We start from the raw sequence: 21501 nt of genomic DNA, 5'->3' as shown, positions 1-21501 counted from the left end.
ACTTAGGGACGACGTATGGTCTGCCATTGCCTTGCTGTGTGATTTTATATTAGTCACTTAACTTCTCTGTGCCTCAGTTTCCTCACCTACCTCACAGAGTTGTTGTGTGACTCACACAAGATAAAGATGATGAAGCGCTTTGTGAACTCTAATGTTCTGTGCATACATAATGAATTGTTTCTTTGTCATGGACGCCCGTTTTGCTTGTAGCCTGGGCCTGGCCCATATTGTAGCATTCCTGGACATACACTCGAAGCCAAGGAAATTACATTTATCGTAAACATGTGACCGTGACCCCTTTCCAATCACAGCCGCAATAACTACTTGGGAAATTGTGATGGCCCAGAGCAGGCGCTGGCGCAGCCCGGCTGTGGGCAGGTTTCCTGTAATCTGTTGCCTAGGAACGTGGCTGCCCTGTCGTTCTGGCCTGTCCCCCGTCATTGCCCAGGCAGCGCCAGCAAGATATCCCCCTGTCAGTCTTCTTGAGGGCAGCTCTGGGACCCTGGCTTAAAGAGCCAGGTCCGTCTGGGTGTAGATGATTCACGTGGCAGAAATGCACACACAGAGGAAAGGTTGCTAGCTCAGCTTTCGTGGACATTCTATCCCAATTTCATCGCTCGGTTTCTGTCTTCCTCTAGCTCTGGGTCCACTTCTCTCCTTGGCCACGATCCTTTCCCTTCAGTGTCAGGAGGAGGCACCTTCCCTAAAGGCTGAGGTGCTTCTCCTTTTCCTTCTTTGCTCTTTTGATCTCCTCCCTCCCCGTCAGCCCCAGACACCCCACAGGAAGGAGGCGAAGGAGCAACCTAGCGGTCACGCACGGGCTTGGGTTTTGTTCTCGGATGCCCTGGGTTTGAGCTAACCCCAGCTCCTCCTTCCAGCAACTCTAGCTGGAGAGCTTGGCAAGTTAACCTTTCTCTGCCTCAGTTTCCTTATCTGCAAATAGAGATAATATTGTATTTGGACCGGCCTCACAGTCGTTGTGAGACTGAATGAGAGAAAGCTGTGTGGAACAGTACCCAGCCCGTAGGGATCCCTTAATGAATGATAATTATTATTACATTGTTCGTTATCTGTAACAACACTCGTTCTCAAACTGGTCTGTGAAGAAGCGCCTTGAGCTTACGGGGAAACCATGAAATATTCACATTTCCAACTTAATGGAACGCCGGTATTCCAAGGACCACAGTTTGAGAAACAAGTCCTGGCACTGGTTGCCTCTCAGCCTGGCCCCGGCCTCGCTTCCCCATCCTCCCTGAGCCCCGCGAACCTGCCGAACAGAGCTGATTCCTGTCTCTTGGACATCACAGGTGTTTCCCCAATTCTGCCTGTTTGTTCTGTCTTGGCCTGCCGTGCTCTCTCCTCTTCTCCCTCCTTTTTGAAATTCAGTGCTGACAAGGTGCTGCTCAAATCCCACCTTCTCTGTAAAGCCTTCCTTGACCACGTCTGACATTTAGGCTTTTTTCTTCTTTTAGACACACTTGCTGGTCACCCGCCGAGACAAGCCCTGAGCTAGCGGTGGGACATGTGGTTGTGGACAAGATGCAGTCTGTCCCTCAGAGGTGCACAGTGTAGTGGGGGAGACTGCCACGTGGGAGTAATAAATGCTATACGGGGGCATGTACAGGATTCAGGCAGAGCACAGAAAAGGGAGCAGTTAACTTTGCCAGTTAACCCAGTCAAGGAAGGCTTCCCAGAGAGGAGATGCGTAAGCTGGAGCTTAAGGCATGGAGAAGAATTTGCCAAGCAGAAAAAAGTGAGCGACACCACACCCTCCTGGTTTCCCTCCTATCTCACTGGCTGCCGCTTCTCAGCCCCTTCTTCTGCGCCTGCCAGCGAAGGCGATCCCGGGGACTCCAACTCCTCTCCTCTTGTCTACAATCGCTCCCTAAACGATCTCTTCTAGCCCCATGGCTTTAAGTACCAGCTCTGTGCTGGTGACTCCTACATTTGTATCTCCTGTCTTGACTTCTGCTTGAGTTCCACACTGGTCTATCCAACTGCCCACTTTAATTTTCTACTTGGATTTCTGGTGGGCATCTCACACTTGACCTGTCCAAAATCAAACTCTTGATTTCCCTTCCAAACTTACTCTCCCACTGTCTTTCCTATTTTAGTAAAGGAATAGCATTCAGTTACTCAGACCAAACCACGCCCCCCCCAGCCCCCAGTCTTTATTTCTTCTTTTCTCCTCCTTCCCACATTTAATCCATAAGCAACTCTTGCAGATATACTTTACAATGCATCCTAAATGTAACCACTTCTAACCAACTCCCCTGCTTCCATCCCAGTCTAGGCAGCCATCACCTTGTACTTGTATCACTGCAGTAGCCTCCTAATTGGTGTTCTTTTTCCCACCCTTGCTGCTTGTAACCTATTTTTCTCACTGTAGCCAAAGTGATTCTTTTAAAACATGTCAGATCAAATTACTTCCCTGTGTAAACTCTCCAATGGCTTTCTCGTTGCACTTAAAATCCTGGCTCCTTACCATGGCCTACAAGATGCCGCCTGATATGTCCCTTGTCATTCTATCTGACCTCATCTCCTATCTCCCTCTTGCTCACTCCTTGCTGTTTGTCAGAAGTGGCCTTTGTTCTCGCCATTCCTCCTGCCTGGAAGGCTCTTCCTCATCTCTTCAAATAACTTGTTTGCTCACTTCATTCAGTCCCTGTTCATACGTCACCTGCCAAGTCTTTTGCTTCTGGTCATGGTGGAGTAACAAAGACTGGACTTAGCCTTCTTTACAAAACAACTAGAATAACACACAAAATACATGAAATAAGTGTTTTCAGATTTTGGACAACACATAGCTATGCATTGTGATCCCCGAGGAAAGGGGGAAAAAGCCAAGATGTGTCTCCGGTTGCCTCAGCTTTCTGTCTGGAGGCAATCTCCAGAAGATGGGGAAGGGGGGCACCTAAACAGAGCCTTGTGATATCAGTGAATTGAGGAAATGGAGATCAAAGTTCAGGAATGCCGAGGTGGCTGGAATTCTGTGGGCACAATTCTGAAATGTAGGGACCCAGCCAGGAAAAGAGCTCCAGGAACCTGCGTGGGATCCCTGTGCATCTTTGCCAAGTGCTGGGCCATTCATGTGTGGCGGGTTAATCCACAAAGCTGAGCAAAGAATGACCAGGGAACTGAGAAGCTGAACTACTTCCAGGGCTCACACAGAGCAGGGAGATGTTCAAGCTCCAAAGAGTCAGTGTGGAGAGTGCTTGGTGGTTACTGGACACATTCAATGGAGACTCCAGAGAAGTTCTGCCTTAATGGACTGAAGCTTCACTGGAATGAAAGTTACTCTAGGCCCAACCTAGTAAAGCTTGAATAATAGGCCTTGAAGGTATCAAAATAATCTGCAAATAATTGACTGTCTAAAAACCTAGCACTTTTTAAAAGAAGACAAAATCCAGACACTGAGCATTAAATGTCCAGCTTCCAATAAAAACCCACTAGGTATTCCACAAGGCAGGAAAAGGTAACCCATACCTAAGGAGAAAATCAATAGAAACAGACCCATAAATATTAGAAATAATGAAACTAGTAGGAAAAAGATGTTAAAACAGCTATTACAACTATGTACAAAAATTTAAAGTAAAATATGAGCTTAATGTAGAGAGAAATGGAGCTATTAAAAAAGAACCAAATGGAAACTTCTAGGAACCAAATGGAAGAAAATATCTGTAATGAAAATTTCACTGGACAGGATTAACAGCAGATTAGATACGGTAGAAGAAATGATCAGCGAACTTGAAGACATAGCAATAGAATTTATTCAAAATGAAACAGAGAGAGCAAAGTGACAGGAAAAATAAATGAACAGACCCTGAGTTACCTATGGTACAATATCTAGGGTCTAACATATGTGTAATTGGAGTTCCCCAAGCAGAAGAGACAAGGAAGATACAGAAGACTATTTGAAGAAATGGCCACACACACAAACGTGTGCACACACACACCAAGGCTTATCATAATCAAATCAGTGATGATAAGAAAATCTTAAAAGCAGCTAGAGAGACAAATTATGTTCAGAGGAACAAAGAATAACCAAAAAGTTCTCACCAGAAACTGTGCAAACCAGAAGAAAATGGGATGACAAATGTCACCTTCTTAGAAAGACCTTCCCTGACCACCAAACTCTCCCCTCCATCCACTGTATCACACTCTATGTTCTTACCTTGTTTTAATTATTCACTTGCTTGTGGACTCTCTCCTAGAATGTAAGCTCTAAGAGGGCAGGAGTTAAGACATACCTTGTCTTATTTGCTGTTTGATCCCCAGTGCCTAGAATAGTACCTAGGGTTTGGTAGGTGCTCAGTAAATATTTGATAAATAAAGTTGTCTTTCAAGTAGAAGAGCACAAAGGCAGAGAGCAGTAAAGCCTCCTAGAGCTACCAGTAGTTTAGCACAATTAGAGCCCAAGATGTGCAGCAGTGAGTGGGAGAAAATAAAGCTAGAGTCTGAGACAGACTCTGGTCATAGGGGAATTTGCAGGACATGTTCTGGAACTCGGACTTCCTTCTGTAAGCAGGGATTTTTAGGCAGATGAGTGCTAATATTTTATTTGCCTTTTATAAAAATTACTCTGGCAGCCCCCTGTGCCAGGTGAATTAGAGGGGCGAGTTTGAGAGCAGGGAAACTAATGGGGAAGGTATTAAAGTAGTCCAGGTGAAAGATGGTGCAGGCTTGATCTAGACTAGGAGCAACAAGGGATGGGCCATATCTAGAAAGCTCTTTAGAAGGTAGAATGTACAGAGTTGGTGAGCAGCTAGATGTAAAGGAGGAAGGAGAAATGTTGGCTGACTGCTGCTGACACAAAGTCCCTCACAGGCTACAATTAACATGTCCAGACTGCAGTCATGTCAAGGCTACTGGGGAAAGATCCCTTCCCCAACTCACTCACATGGCTGTTGGCTGGGACATCAGTTCCTTGCCATCTCACCCTCTCCACAGGGCAGGTTACAACATGGCAGCTGGCTTCCCTCAGAGTGAGCAAACGAGAGAGTAAGAGAATGCATCCCAAGATGCCAGCCACAGTCTTTTCATAACCTAATATTGGAAGTGATATGCCATCATTTCTGCCCTATTTTGTTTGTTAGAAACAAGTCACTAAGTGCAGCCCACACTCAAGGAGAGGGGATTACATAAGGGTGTGAATACCAGGAGATGGTATCATTGGGACCATCTTAGAAGCTGCTGACCACAGATAGTGAGTTTGGATATGCTGAATTTGAGGAGTCTGGGACCTCCCAGCTGGGAATACTCTGGATGCAGATGGATGTGTAGTTCTGGGGCTCAGGAGGGAATCCCCTCTCATTGAAATGTAGTTTGGAGCCTTTGCATGAGTTTACAATTAATGGCTCAGGGCACTTTTCTCCCCAACTTGCTTTGGAAGCCTCTAGAGGTAAGGGATGAAGGGCAGATATCTTTAAATCCCCAGGGCACCCCTCAAGTAGCAACACATAATTGCTGACTGAATTACTTGGAGGGGTGGAGAGTATCACATAATTGAAAAGTTCTCTTTCTCCATTTGACATTTCCTGCTCTACCACCAAACTGGAGAGAGGTTTTCCCATTTCTAAGCTGCAGGTTTCTAGTCTGCAAATTGGGTGCTAGACTAAATTAGTAGTTTTTAAAAATATATATATGTTTTCCCCCTGGGAACCCCAGGATGTAAAAAAGGTAAAAGTTGGTATGATCTGGCCTCCCCAGTGCTTCCCAAAAAAGAACCTCATTTCGAAAAACTCTGAACCAAATAAACTCCTGATTTTCTGCCAGCTCTGACATTCTGGGATCTTATGATAGTATCAACCCTAAGCTCCTCCTGGTTCTGTGATTCTGTTTCTTGAGATCCATTGGTGCTCCACATTTCATTGAACTTTTGAAAAAAAGTTCCTCTTTCCTTGAACTTGTGAAAAAATATAAAGATGACTTTCATTAAATACTTACTATGCGTCAGGTACAGTGCAAGATATTTTACATCACATTAACTTTATTTGCTCCTGTCTCCCCGACTAGAGTGTAAGCTCCATGAGGGCAGGGGCTTTGTCCAGTCCACTCCTTTATCTCTAGAAGCTAGAATAGTTTCTGGGACATAGGAGGCAGTCAGTATTTTATGAATGAATGAACTAAGGTAAATACTATTCCTATTCCCATTTTATAGATGAGGAAACTGGGGCTTAGAACTGTCTAGCTAGTGTGAGAGACCAAGCTGGGATTGAAGCCCAAATCTGGCTCCAAAGCATTCCTGTACAAGACCCAGCACATTCAACTACCTGCACCAAAGTTTAGGTTCTGGAAAATATTATGCTACTGCTGTGTGCAGGTCCCTGTGGCTGATGAGGTTTTGCCACTCCCCTTCTCCAGCTTTCCTGTAGCTGTGCATGCATAAAACCACTGTGCACTGAGCTGAGAAGAGTCCCCCAGGCTGAGAAAGTACAAGTCCAAACTTCTAATGTAGCGAAAAGTAAGCGTCGATGACTCAGGATGATAAACTGCAGCCCTCCATTCTCTGTAGCCTCATCAGCATCACGTGTCTCAGGCCAGGTCTGAAGTTAGACTGATGATGTCACCAGAGTCTCTTAAAGGCCTCATCACTCATATCCACTTGTCATATATTATTAAGCAGATCTATAATACATGTAACATTTTCTACTGCATTTCCATTCCTTTCTTCTTATGACCAGGGAAAGAAAAATAGAGTGAGGATGACTTTTCCCAACTTTTCATCCTTATTGCCCTTTACTGAAGAATAACCTCATCTTGAATTACCCCCCGAAATGGTCATTCGGTCTCTGATTTCATTAATAAGGATGAAGCTACAGTTTAATAATTATCATTTAACTAGTGCATGTTCTATATAGACAAGTAAATGGATTTTCCCTCATCTTTTCTTCTTGAGTCCACAGAGGAGGAAATGCAGCTATATCTTTTTTCTTTCCTTTATTCTCCACATTAGTTTTGGGAACTTTGGGATTATATCACTCACATTAGGAGCTCTCTACCTTGTCACCTCCTAGAGACATAACGAGAGTCCTCCCAAGAATCTGGTGGCCTTATAGTCCGAGTCTGAATCCAGTTAGCACCTGCAGTCTCAAGGGTGAGGAGATGTTATCTCGATAAAGGGTTGTTTCAAGCAGAGGCAATGAGATACACAGGGTGGCTTACCCTGATCATGGGGCCTGTGAGGAACTGAAAGAGGCCAGAAGACAAAGCCTCACCTGAGGCAGCAGCCTGTCAGATTCAAGAGCAGACGGCTGGCAAATGATGCTGGACTTAGCCTTGGATGCAGGCTGGCTGCATGGGCGTGCGGGCTGTGCGCTCAGGGTCCCACACTCCAAAGGCCTCCACGCTTGGTTTAATGCTCTGTTTCACCATCATGAAGTTGTTAATACTTTTTGAACAACAGACCCTGCGTTTTCATCTTGCACCGGGTCCCACAAACTATGTAGCCAGTTCTGCTTGGGTGTGAAGTCCAGCTCTGTCATTTACTAGAGACGCAGTCTCAGGAAATCCACTGGCCTCTCCGAGACTCAGTTTCTGGTTCTGTGAAATGGAGAGCACGATCCCTACGTCAAATATGCTGTCATGAGGATTAAACGAGATTCTGAATAATTGGTGCGTCTTATCATAATTGGTGCCTAGTGGGCGCCTAATAAATATTCCCTTCCTCTTAGGTAGGAGGGTATATCAGAATTACCCAGGGGATTTATTATTGAAAATACATTTGCCTGTGTTCCACTCTGGAAGTTTCTGACTCATAGGTGTGGGCTGGGGACGAGCAGTGGTTTTGAAAGGGGTCCTTAAGTGATGCTGATATATACCCAAGGTTCAGAAAGATAGCCTTGGGTTTTGTAGAGATCTAGCTAAGAATCAACTTAATAGAGGAGAACAGAAGGAGAGGGAGAAATTGATGGACTACCACTGATCCTTAACATAATAAAAAACCTGTTAAAGAAGAAAGAGGTCATCATCTTACCACCGCACTTCAGACGACACCGATGGTGCTGAAGTGAACCATGGGACCTCATCCCATTACCAAGGCCCCTATAAAATTTTCTGCTGTCCATTTGGCCCGACAAGTACATCTAGAGGAAGAGGGCCTGTGGACGAGAGAAGCCAGGGTCAAGGCCCAGGCTGGGGGTGGGGTTGGAATTAATTTTCACCTTGATTCCCCTAATACCATACTCGATTCCTGCAAAGACACTGTAGCTAAAGGGAGTAATTCTGAATTATGTTTATACTGCCCCAGATTTTAGGCTTTGACATTCTTCTCATGAAAAATCTGAAGCCTATACTACTTGAAGTAAATGCAAACCCCAGCATGAGAATCGAACACGAGCAAGAAGTAAGTATTTTGAGTATCTCATTGAATATATTACCATCCAACTGAATGTTCCCACTCTCCTGTTGCTCCCTTGGCTAAATGAGATTCGACATTCTCAGATTTGCCCAGCAAAGTTCTGTTCAAGCCTACATGATTTCAGTTTTGTTGAGCTCTGAACATTGTCTATTAATATAAGATCCACCCGACCTATGGTAACTTCCCAGCATGCCATTCTCCACTTCTTAATATCTGCAAATGTAGAAGCAGCTGAGCCTTTCCATCAGTTTTGACATGAACTAATTAGTTAGCCTCAGGAGATGAACTAATTGAAATTCTACGAATATGATTTAGCCATGTCGACATGCTTGAATCACTAAGATAAATAGTACATTTAACAGTGGTTATCTTTTTCTCCCCCCGTTCCCCCCGCCACTTAAGAATGCATAAAAAAGACTGGAAGGAAATACACCAAATATTAATACTGGGTTTTGGGGGGATTATATGGATTCTTTTAATTTTCTTCCTCTCTGCCATCTTTCCAATTTTTCTACAACGAGCACATATCATTTTGATAATGAGAAACACATAGTGCTATTTTTCCCCTTCATGTATTTTGTTGATTTGTAAAAGGAAACTGACATTTTTCAGGTAGAATAAAGGGAGGCTTTAGAGAATTCTAACAGTACAACCACTGGGGCTTGTGCTGGTGGTCAGTTGGTGCTGAATCACTCTCTCCACTGTAACATGGAATCCTTGCCCTTCAAGCTCTCTCCAGGGGTGTTTGAGAATGTCCCCAGCCTTGTCGATGAAGAAGTGAAAGTGGCCGTCATCAGAGACACACTGCGTCTCATGGACCCATTTAAGAAGAAAAGAGAGAACCAGTAAGTATTTTTTATATCATTTATTTCTATCAACTCTGCTTCCTGTGTCCTAAGCAGGTAAGTTAAGTTCTTAAAACATGTTAACATTGAGAGTGAGATTTATACCTTAAGCAGTCTGATAAATCATAGTTTCATCTATGAATATCAGCCTCCAAATATAGTGACTCAAAGTCAGGAGATGGAGACCTACAACATGAATCTGACACTTGGGGTTCAGCGGATGAATTTCTAGCCGATTGTTATCTGAGTCTGGAAAGTCTTCTCTAAAAACCCACTCTCCCCCAGTGATAGCATCTCCCCTCACTCACCATTGCCCACCTGGTGCTTCTCTGTGAAATCCTCAAGAACAGGGAGAGAGTACAGAATGCCAGAGGAGAGGGCCACAGGTAACTTGGACGTGGTAAGGATCGCTTCCTTTTAATTTTCTTCATGATGTTTACATTCTTGCAATATAAGCTTTTTGTTTCAAAACCTGCAGAACCAATTATTGAACTTGTGGCAGTTCTGTAATATTTGCAACAGTTATAATTCTTCTCCATCCTACCCACCCAGTGGCTGTTACACTGGGATATTGATGGGAGTATGTGCCCTGCCCCTCCCTCCATGGAATCACCCCTGAAATGAATGACATTTCACTTGGGTATTTTGTTTGCTTTGTTTTTTTTTTTTTTAAATTTTTTTTAATGTATGTATTTATTTATTTATGGCTGTGTTGGGTCCTCGCTTCTGTGCGAGGGCCTTCTCTAATTGTGGCAAGTGGGGGCCACTCTTCATCGCGGTGCGCGGGCCTCTCTTATTGCGGAGCACAGGCTCCAGATGCGCAGGCTCAGTAATTGTGGCTCACGGGCCTAGTTGCTCCGCGGCATGTGGGATCTTCCCAGACCGGGGCTCGAACCCGTGTCCCCTGCATTGGCAGGCAGATTCTCAACCACTGCGCCACCAGGGAAGCCCCGTTTGCTTTGTTTTGTTACCAAATTCCTGGCTTTCACAGAGTAAGTGTTGAGTGAATATCATTGTGCCTCTTTTAGGCAGAAAAATCAAAGGCAAGCAATCCAAACAGCACTCCTGGTACCCCCGACATATCAGATTGACTCAAATGCTCCCAGACAAGTAAAGCACTTGTCAACTATGGTTCAGGAACGTGAGGAACGCTGACTTCTCTAAGCAAGTGGTGTTTTGCAGGTTCCTCTACTGCAGCCCCTCACCAGCTGGGCTCAAGCCCACATATTGGTAGAATCACCCGCAGTAGCGCTTCTCCCCTTGGCCGCACATTAGAACCATCTGGAGAGCTTTCATAAATACCAGTGCAAGCACCCACACATCTAGAGATGCTTTTAATTAGCCTGGGCTGGAGGCCTGGCCACAGAAATAGTTTAGGTTCCCTAGGTGATTCTATCATGTGGCCAAGGTTGAGAGCCACTGCCCTACAGGAAATGTCACTCGGAAGGAGCATTTGGCATATTCTGAGTCAGGCTGGATGGTGCCTGCTCGGCTGAGTTCTCTTCCAGCGCCTTCTTTGCTGTGTGAGGCACAGATCCATGGCCAGCAAGTCTCGCTGAGAACGCTCACCTGTGATTCACGTGGGCCGATCCTGCCTCCACTGACTAGGGCTTCAAAGTGGTGGCATGTCAGGTCTGCAGAATCCTCAGAGCAGCTCATGGCAGCTGGATAATGGGTCTACGCATACACGCATGCAGCTGCTATTTTTAGCCATCCCTAAGGAAAAGCAGTGGATTAATTGCAGTTTGGTCAGATTCATTGTGATATAACTCATTTCTCAAAAATCTACTCTCTGATTGTTATTGACCTCACCAGTAGAGGTTAGGTCTTGAGAGACCGTATTGCACTGCGGGGAGATTTTGGTGGCTATCCACGCCATTGTGGCCCAGGGGGATACTTTTAAAGATGACCTTGACACAGCCTTCTGATTCCTTTGGTGGGAACAAGTTCAAAGGCCATTGTGTGGCCTGAGGTTCCTTAACCTCTGCCACCAAAACCAGGAAGAGAGATAAGGGTACTACTGTATTTTTCACATTAGATGGCCTCAACATATGATTAGCTTTCTTTTTCTGGTTCTAGTTGTTTTTCTTCACCAACACCTGGCATTCGGTATGATCCATATGAGCTGCAGATCTAAAATTTAAAAGCAATTTAAATGGGCCCAGGACCATTGGGAAGGATGGGAAAGGCATTTTACGACTTATCAAGTCATAAGTAGCAGCACCTCATTTTTAATTTAAAAAGCATCGACTTTTTTCGTTTTTTATTGATAATCAGGAACAGTTAGAGCTTCAAGAACTTGACTTCAATTTTAATAGAAAAACGCTTTCACCTCACCCTTTTCTTACCTACAATAGGAGGGTGTATGTTAATAGCTAATTGTCATTTACTGATGTTTTTCCTTAATTACACCATTTTTTTAAAAAAACCCAGCAATGATTGTCCATGAAAGAATTTTGTAATCTGTAAAGTGAATTTTTATGTAAAGAATTATTATTATCATTTTGATAACTTTACCATACAGACAAAAAGGCTGAAATTATTCTCAACTCTTAGAAGTGTTTCAGTATAACATGGAGAAGTACCATATTTGTGCCCACAGATAATGCACAGTGTTGTAGTGCTGAATTGTGTGTTCCAGCCTGGGTCCAGGTCACTCCAACTGCGGGAAATGATGTCACATGGACTTCTAGGCTGGCAGTTAACTTTAGAAGCTGGAGTTTCTTGTATTTGAATAGGATCCAACGTAAACAGTTAAAAACAAATGGTATCCTAGCCTTCCCCTTCAACTCCTTAGCAAAAGAGGGTCTGATGTGTCCTTCATCAGTTCTTTCCTGAGTACACTTTGTCAGCAAGACTGCTGAAGTGGGCTTTCACTTTTCCTGCACAGACTAAAGAAAAAAGGTAGATAGATGTCCTGAACTCCTCATATCTCTAAACCGCTCGGGGAAGGTGCAGAGGGGGACCTTGGAAGGGCACCAGACACGTGTCTGTGCATCATGCATCTTCACACGCCCCGGAAGGGCAGGTAGACTGGGGTCAGTTCCTTGGTGGGACTGAAAGCAGTCCTCATGCCTTCCATGGGGAGAGGAACTCGCAACCCTGCTGAGACCCATCTTGCCATAGTTGATAGAACTTTCTCTTGAGCTGAAGAGACTGAGATTCAAATCCTGACCTTGTGGACGTACAGAGGTATTCTGAGCCCCAGTATCCTTTTCTATAAAATGGAAATAATGACATTTAAATGAAACAATGTGAAAGACTTTTACTATATAGTAGGGACTTAATAATGCTTAGTTTACTACTCAACAATAAAATTATCTGCTAGAATTTGAACAAGCAAAAAGTAGTGCTTGGTTACCATGATCTTTTCTGGTATACTTAAAGCAGACTTTCGAGTTTAGAACCAATGACATATCCTAAAACCAAAGCTGTTAGATGACTGTGGGCTAGACTTGACAGTGGAGCTGGCTGCCAGCGGAAAGTTTTGTTTCCAAGTAGCATGATGTCACTGGCCCAGGCAAATTTATTTGTTGGGTTAAGAGAAAATACATTTGGCCCCTGAAGGAATAAAATAGCTGTCATATGAGAGCTGTTTTGAACTATGATGACCTTTTGTAATATCTGGTGACTCTATTGATTTACATACTAGGGTTCTTTGGAGGCATTGCAGGGACAGGGGAAGGGGGAGGCTAAAAGGGGAGGATTCTAGAACCATCATATATCTCTACACACACATATGGAGGTAAAATTCACACAGTATAAAATGAGCCATATAAAAGTGGCATCTAGTACGTTCATAATGTTGTGCAACCATCACTGCTTTCTAGCTCCAAAATGTTTTGTCACCCCAAAAGGAAACCCTGTATCCATTAAGCAGTCATTCCCCATCCCCACCTCCACTAGCCTACTTTCTGTCTCTGGATTTACCTATTCTGGATACTTCATGTAAATGGAGTTTTTTGTGTCTGGCTTCTTTCACTTACCATGTTTTTGAGGTTCATCCATGTGGTAGCATGTATCAGTATTTTGTTCCTTTTTATGGCCAAATAATATTCCATTCTATGGATATACCACATTTTATTATCCATTTGTCACTTGATGGACATTTGGGTGGAAGTCATTTCTTTTTCAACCAGAGGGGAGCTGGGATGACCTATGTTATGTTTTGGCATTCTAGAGATTTCCTTTGAGAGGAAAGGATCTTTTCTGCTACAAGAAGTTTCTAAAACCTCTGGTTTAATCCAACCCCCTCATTTTATTGATAGAAGCACAGACTATTAGAATTGGAAGGGACCTTAGAAACCATCACGCCAGCCAGCTCCCTGGTTCAAGAACGTCCCTCCCAAGCATCCCAGGCAGAGGAGAAGCATGTGTCCTGACAAGGCACTGGACTTGGCATCAGCCAGGTCTGGGTTGAAGTCCTTAATCTCTGATCATTGCACTATGAGCTTGGCCAAGTCGTTTTATTCTCAGATCTCATCTTTGAAATGGGGATCAAGGGATCTCCTTGGCTGGACTGTCACGGGCATCATGTGAAATGACACATATGAGAGACCCTCAGAGCATCTGAGAGGATTAGACAAATGCTAGTTCTTAGGGTCACCATGTGGTCCATCAGGCTGCTTTAAAGTTATGCTGATGGTGACACCTAAGTCACCAGCTCCTGAAGCAGCCTATTTGAGTTGTGTACGTAATGATTCTGCCCGTCTGAATCGTACAAGACAAAACTAAGATGAAGAAGGTGGGTCATTTGCTGAAGGAGGAAATCAGGGAAATCAACAGAAAATTTCCTCTTTTCTCAAGGTATTATTTGGGTAGCCCAAGCCTTTCTTTGTAAACACTTCTATCAGAAGCAGAAGTGAATAAATTGCATTCCTCAATTATTTTAAAAACAAGGTGATTATTCCATCAATTGATTAGTTTTTGGAAGGTCGGTTTACCCCCGGGGGAGCCATTTTACTAGTATTTTGCTCCTTTTCCTGTAGATGTTTCTGGTAACCACCTTCCTTTCTCAGGAATCATAACCCTTTAGGACCTGGAGTAATATAAATAAAGCCAGGGACAGGCTTGGAGTAATCTGAGAGGATTTTCTTGATGCCACGCAGTGCCTGGGAGCTGGGGAGTAGACTGCTTGCCTCTTATTCAAAAGTGTACACTTGGAACATGACTTATGTAAGGCACAGAAGCCCCTTTTCCCACAGCACCGGTCCATGGTCCTCTCCCAGTTTCCCTTCCCTCCTATCACCATGACAACCAGGTTTATGTGAAGGATGGAGTCAGCCTGCCGGGACAGCTTTGGCCCTAATTCAGAGACATTTGTCCTCTGAAGGCTTCACTGGGAGCTCAGGCTTCACTCTGATCTTGACTCCAAGTGTATCCCTTGGATCTTGTGCCATGTTCAGAAGCAGTACATTAGGTGAATCCTCAATTAGGTTGATTCTACATAGAATCTAGGATAAAGGCAAAACATTCTAAGAGAACAGAGATCAAGAAATCTCCCAGTGGTTCGGTTTCACCGCTGGGGGCTTATAGTTTGACCAAGGAATGTAACTCTGTCCTGTCCTGAGGAAGAATATCGAAAACACATTAATTAGAGGTCTCCAAGCCCAGATCTCTGCCCCTTAACTTGGCAGTATGTCCGACTGAAATACCCTCAACGATAGAGAAGAAGGGTTCCTAAACTATCTAGACTAAACATGCCTTTGTAAATGTAGAACATTATCTTTCTTACTTTCCGGAGTATTCTTCTGGAAACAGGCATTCTTTCAGGAGAATCATCCGACCACCCCGTGGATGGAATGGCCCATCCACGTGTGCACAGCTGACATTTTGTTGAAATTCTGGGGCTTTGTTGACCGCTAATGATTTCTTTGTGGCAAAACGCTACAGATGAGCACACCCTGACCCCAAGCACCTCTGAAGATTTCACATAAATCAGGAAGGAGTCTGGGTCACAGAGAGATGAATATTTGCATATTCATTTGGGTTTCATTTTACACCATGCCAGTATTACAGATACTGATTATTTAGAGCATTTATTGAGCACTTACTGTGTGCCAGGGAGAAGACTACGGAAGTGAATTAGCTCACAGGCCGGTAATGGAGGTAAGACCCACACATAGTATCTACGGGGTAGAAAGTACAAGGTGCCCTAGACATAAAGACAAAGTAACAAGGGAAAGATTATTCCCTGATGAGAAGAGTTAAAAAAAAAACCCAAAAAACTGACAAGGAGGAGTGGCACTGGGCCTGAGGTTTAAAGGATGAGTAACATTCGGAACAGGCAAATGGATGGAAGGATTCCCCTGGTGGAGGACACAAAGGCACGGGGCTCTGTTGGGGAAACGTGAGGAGATGAGTCAGCTGCTGAGACAGGTGCATGAAGGGGATTATTGGAGAGAAGGTGCCAATGGGGAGGTAAATGAAGACCCAGAGGCCAGAGGTGGGTGGCCTGGAGTACATCAAAGCTCGTCTTCAACCTGAGTTGAAAACGTGAAGGCCTTCGGGCTGCCTGTGATCCCTGAAACGACACAAAATCTTATGTCTATGTGTATTTTTCCTGGACAAAAGGTCAGAAATTTCATCATATTTTCCAAAAGTTAAGAACCCAACAGTCCTATTATCATTAGAGGCTCCAGGGAGCTAGAGCGATTTGCCCGGGGTTGGGGTGTCGTGGCTTCAGGATACATCATACCCGCCGTACCCGGAAAGGCTTCACATTTCAGATGGCAGTCAGCAAACTAGAAAAATGTGTGCATTTTCACATAAGAACAGACAGGAAATGACTAATGATACACGCATTATTTTATGTGCACGAAATAAAACCAGACAGCTCTCTTCCATTCGAAAACGTTTAAGCGTTAAGCCAGAAGTAACCAGTAAAAGCCTCTTTTGCATGCAGTTTGTTGAGCAGGAACCATTTCCTAGACTTATGGGGAAGGCGGATTTCCTGAGCTGATGTGAGAGTGTCGTTTCAGGGACCATTAGACTGGAGCAGGGCCCCTCCGCCGGCAGGCAGGCCGGTTCCCCCTCTCACCGGGGTGCAGAGCAGATGGGAACTGAGATGAGCATATGGCCAGTCAGTCAGCATTTTGGGGAAACGGCAGAGCGGAATTCTGCGTGGGCCCTTCCAGAATTATTCCAGGTAGTGATGGGGGAGCAAATGTGTTTGGAAATTTCCTCATGAGTTGCTCCAGTGAGCCTTAACTGTTCATGTGCTTTTAAATGAGGCGTTGTTAGCTTTTTGGAAGGAGGCATTGCGGTCTGGGCTTAGGATCAAGGTTTTGATACCAGTTCTACTTGGCCTCAGATAAGTCAGTATACTTCCCTGAGCCCAGTTTCCTCATCGGAAAAAAACCAAAAGCAAACAACCTCAAACAAGCGAAACAAGAGAAGGAAAGGCAATAACAGTAGCTGCTCTGCCTCTTTCACAAGGGACTGTTTGTTGAGTGCTTACTGTGTATGTCACAGTGGTGTTTACCTTTATTCCCATTTTGTCCTCACAACAGCCATATGCACTAGGTGCTATTATGACTTCTGTATTAAGAGGACACTGAGGCCTGGAGAGGTTGAGTGACAGGCCCAAGACCACACCAGTTATAAGCAACAGACTGGGATTTAAAGCCAGGTGTGTCTAGCTCTCGCCTTGAGAGAGTGGATGAGAAGGTATTTAGCACACTAAGGAGACGTGCACACACAAGGCATTATCCTTATCGGGTTGGGTTCGTGCCTTTGGCCAAACTTTAAGGCAGGGACTCATCCCTTTAGCTTCAATCACTGAACACGAGTGGGTGCTTAGGAGTGATTGATCATCTCCTGTGAGGGCTCTGTGGCCAGCTAGGCGGCTAATTCATATTCAATAATCTTCAAAACCGTAATGAATAAAATGTAAGCCAGTGTGCAGAGAACACCAGCTTAAAGCAAGATCGACACGTGCCACAAGACAGAACAGAACCAGACAGAAAATTATTCGTATGCAGTCGTGAGTCCCAGACTGGGAACATGCTAGAAGTTCAGAAGAAGGCAGGCTGAACCAAGGATGAGGTGGAATCACAGGAAATTACTGATACTCGATCTTTTTTTTTTATTTGACTTACAAGAGTGGCAGTTTCCTATGATTCAACTGGTGGCTGGCCTGGAGTGGTCAAGGCAGCCTTCCTGAAGGAGGTGGGGCCATCATTTGCTTGGGCTTGGTTCGGTGAGGAAAATAGAAATAAGCTTGGGGGAGGAAGGATGGAGGCAGGAAGCTGGGCCAAGGGGTTAGGCAGGGTGGGGGAGGACCGCCAATCATGCTTCCAAAACGGCGCTTGGGGCTGGAGAGGACAGATCCTGCTTCTCTGCTACACGCTTCTTCTTAAATTTTTTCTTATTATAGAAGTGATATGTGCTCATTGTAGAAAAAAATGGAAAATACTGAAAACTGTGTAGCATGAAATAAAAATATCCCTCAAATTCAACCACCCAGAGCTAATCATTATTAACTTTTTAGTTCATAAAAATGGTATCGTTTTCTGCTGTCTATATTGTTTTATAGTTGAGGCCATACGATCTATATAATTTTTGTATGCTGTTTTTATTTTTCTCCATTTTATGTGACAGTAATTTCCCCTTCTTATTAACAGTTCTGTAAGCATCATTTTCATCAGTGGCTGGGACTCTGCCTCCGTATTGGTGAATGTTTAGTTGATTTCCAGCATCTTGTGCTTAAAGCTCTGTGTGCTATTTAGAAGGCTGTCTTAGGCTAGAGAGAGCCCATGAGGAAGCAGGACTGGAGATGCACATGTGTGTGTTTTTTTTTTAATTAATTAATTTATTTATTTATTTTTGGCTGTGTTGGGTCTTCGTTTCTGTGCGAGGGCTTTCTCTAGTTGCGGCGAGCGGGGACCACTCTTCATCGCGGTGCGCGGGCCTCTCACTGTCGCGGCCTCTCCCGTTGCGGAGCACAGGCTCCAGACGCGCAGGCTCAGTAGTTGTGGCTCACGGGCTTAGTTGCTCCGCGGCATGTGGGATCTTCCCAGACCAGGGCTCGAACCCGTGTCCCCTGCATTGGCAGGCAGATTCTTAACCACTGCGCCACCAGGGAAGCCCCCTGCACATGTGTTTTTAACGCACAGGTGGGACAGCAGAACGGTGAGAGTAGGGGCCCTGGAGTCGGATGCTTTGGGGTGAATCCTGGTGCTGCCATTTACAGCTGTAAATGGTACAGAGTTTCCTCCCCTCTCTGTACTTTGGCTTCTTCATCCATAAAAGGGAGTTTGCAGTTGGATGTTTTTAAATCTGCAAAGCAATGAGAAGTTCTTAATTTGGAGGGAGAGAAAATGCTGCTTATTCCTAAGAGAGTAGCTGTCGTGGGAAATGTCCAATATGAATGTAGTATTTAAACAAGTCAAACAATATATGTAACCTGGGGAGGTTTTTTTGTTTGTTTGTTTTGTTTTAAGGAAAAAATGTGTGAAGGAGGAGGTGGTAAAGTAAGTGGGAATTGATCTCCAACAGCGACAGGTTGATCTTTGGCTGACAGGATGGATTTTTTTTTTTAACATCTTTATTGGAGTATAATTGCTTTACAATGGTGTGTTAGTTTCTGCTGTACAACAAAGTGAATCAGCTATACGTATACATATATCCCCACATCCCCGCCCTCTTGCATCTCCCTCCCACCCTCCCTATCCCACCCCTCTGGGTGGACACAAAGCACCGAGCTGATCTCCCTGTGCTATGCGGCTGCTTCCCACCAGCTATCTATTTTACATTTGGTAGTGTATATATGTCCATGCCACTCTCTCACTTCGTCCCAGCTTACCCTTCCCCCTCCCTGTGTCCTCAAGTCCATTCTCTACGTCTGCGTCTCTATTCCTGTCCTGCCCCTAGGTTCTTCAGAACCTTTTTTTTTTTTTTTAGATTCCATATATATGTGTTAGTATATGGTATTTGTTTTTCTCTTTCTGACTTACTTCACTCTGTATGACAGTCTCTAGGTCCATCCCCCTCACTACAAATAACTCAATTTCGCTTCTTTTTATGGCTGAGTAATATTCCATTGTATGTATGTGCCACATCTTCTTTATCCATTCATCTGTCAATGGACACTTAGGTTGCTTCCATGTCCTGGCTATTGTAAACAGAGCTGCAATGAACATTGTGGTACATGACTCTTTTTGAATTACGGTTTTCTCAGGGTATATGCACAGTAGTGGGATTGCTGGGTCATATGGTAGTTCTATTTTTAGTTTTTTAAGGAACCTCCATACTGCTCTCCATAGTGTCAGGATGCATTTGATTTCCCTCTAATTATCTGCTACATTAAAAGAAATGAAAGCTCAAAATCAAAGCTGGTTTTAGCAATCACTTGAAAGCCCCTGGTTATCACACCAAATGGTGGGCAATATTCTCCAGCTGCTTTCTTTCCTTTACTTTTTATTCAATTTCCATTTGTTCCCTTCACTTTTTAAGCAGCAGAAGAGCCCCTTGCAACTCTCATCACAGAGGCTAATGTGAGGGGGGAAGAAGGTGGAATCTGAAGGTTCAGAGCGGTAGGATCCGCCCCCAAGCTCATCCTCCGCTGGGTGCTCACATCACAGCGTGAGAATCAGCGGGCAGCTGGCTGCTCAGTGTGTGCACTTCCTGTCGCCGTGGAGCCTTCATTTGATTGGAGAGGCTCTCTTTCTTCCTCCAGACTGTCCAGGCCTCTGCAGCACCAGAAGCTGCTAAGACATGCATGAATGAACTCGTGCACACACGCGTGGATGGGCTCGTTACGTGTGGGTCCTGGGCTGGGTCAGGGATGACTGTACACCTCTGTGGGGTGCAGGGTGCAGTGGAAGCACCAGCTCAGCAAGGTGAGCAGGACGGAGGCAGTGAGAGAGGCCTCAGCAGAGAAAATGAGTCCCCATGAGGGCCTGAAGGCAAGACAGAGCACGGGGCTCTGAAAGCACAGAAAGAACTCCAGCCAGGTGGTTCATAAAAGCTACAAGCTGGAAACAATCTAACTGTCCACCAAAAGAAAAATGCACTAATCCTGGGTATTCACTCACGGGAAGACTATACGTCAATGGGAAATGCGTGAATGATGTACTTCTGTGCATTGGTATTCAAGTTGAGGAAAAGAAGCAAATCATAAAAGAATATCTACAGTATGGCTCCAGCTCACGACAGGCAAAACTAAACTTTGTTTTATAGAGATGTAACCCTACAAAAGCAAGGAAGAAGGATCAGAGAGTTTAAGATGTTTACTTCCGGACGGGGGTGGGGAGAGGGAGCGGCGAGGGGCACAGGTGGGCGGTTGAGATCCTGGCTATGTTCTGTTAACCCAGGTGGTGGAGGCACGAGTATTACAATTATTCTTTAAATGTATGCACCTGTTTCATACACTATTCTGTATGCGTGGTGTACCGCAAATTTACAGGTAAAACAAAGAAGTCCCGGGTGGCAAGATTATAGTGCGTAAGCAGGGAGGGTGTCAGGAGACAAGGCCAGGTGCTGCAGGATCTAATGGCTTAGTCCAAGCATTTTGCTTTTCATCCTAAAAGCAATGGACAACTTTTTTTTTTCAATTGAAGTATAGTTGATTTACAATATTGTGTTAGTTTCAGTTGTACAGCAAAGTGATTCGGTTATACATACGTATATGTATATATCTATATTCTTTTTTTGGATTCTTTTCCATTATAGTTTATTACAGAGATACTGAATATAGTTCCCTGTGCTATACAGTAAATCCCTGTTGTTTATCTATTTTATATATGGTAGTGTACATCTGTTAATCCCAACCGTGGAAACGTTTTAAATAGCAGGGTGACATGATGAGATTTATGTTTTAAAAAGATCACTTTGGCTGCAGCGTGAAAACCAAACTGCCAGGGAGGATGTGGAGGCAGCTAAGAGGTGTGAGAGATGGTGGCTGTGTGGATTAGGTGGCAGTGGTAGGTGGAGAGAAATGTTGTATTCAAGAGGCATTTAGGGACTTCCCTGGTGGCACAGTGGTTAAGAATCTGCCTGCCAATGCAGGGAACACGGGTTTGAGCCCTGGTCCGGGAAGATCCCACATGCCGGGGAGCAACTAAGCCCGTGCGCCACAACTACTGAGCCTGCGCACCTAGAGCCTGCCCTCCGCAACAAGAGAAGCCACTGCAATAAGTCCACACACCGCAATAAAGAGTAGCCCCGCTCGCCGCAACTAGAGAAAGCCCGTGCACAGCAACGAAGACCCAACGCAGTCAAAAAAAAAAAAAAAAAAAAAAAGAGGCATTTAGGAGGATGGGTGGATAGGACTTGGGGATGCGTTGGATATGAGAG

At 44.6% G+C, this 21501-nt stretch overlaps 1 protein-coding gene across 5 annotated transcripts in view; it reads left to right on the top strand.

Moving 5' to 3' along the window:
- Positions 1–21501, top strand: part of TTLL11 (tubulin tyrosine ligase like 11) — a 256473-nt gene that overhangs the window by 99835 nt on the left and 135137 nt on the right. For all 5 annotated transcript variants that reach the window (XM_036856233.1, XM_036856232.1, XM_036856236.1 and 2 more), the window contains 2 exons: positions 8249–8344; positions 9089–9204. In XM_036856233.1, the coding sequence (XP_036712128.1) occupies positions 8249–8344; positions 9089–9204 (212 nt within the window). The remainder of the gene's footprint in view (positions 1–8248; positions 8345–9088; positions 9205–21501) is intronic.

Source organism: Balaenoptera musculus, chromosome 6 (assembly GCF_009873245.2).
Source record: "Balaenoptera musculus isolate JJ_BM4_2016_0621 chromosome 6, mBalMus1.pri.v3, whole genome shotgun sequence".
Classification (NCBI taxonomy): domain Eukaryota; kingdom Metazoa; phylum Chordata; class Mammalia; order Artiodactyla; family Balaenopteridae; genus Balaenoptera; species Balaenoptera musculus.
Note: the sequence above shows the minus strand (reverse complement) of the source record. Positions and strands in the feature narration are given on the sequence as shown.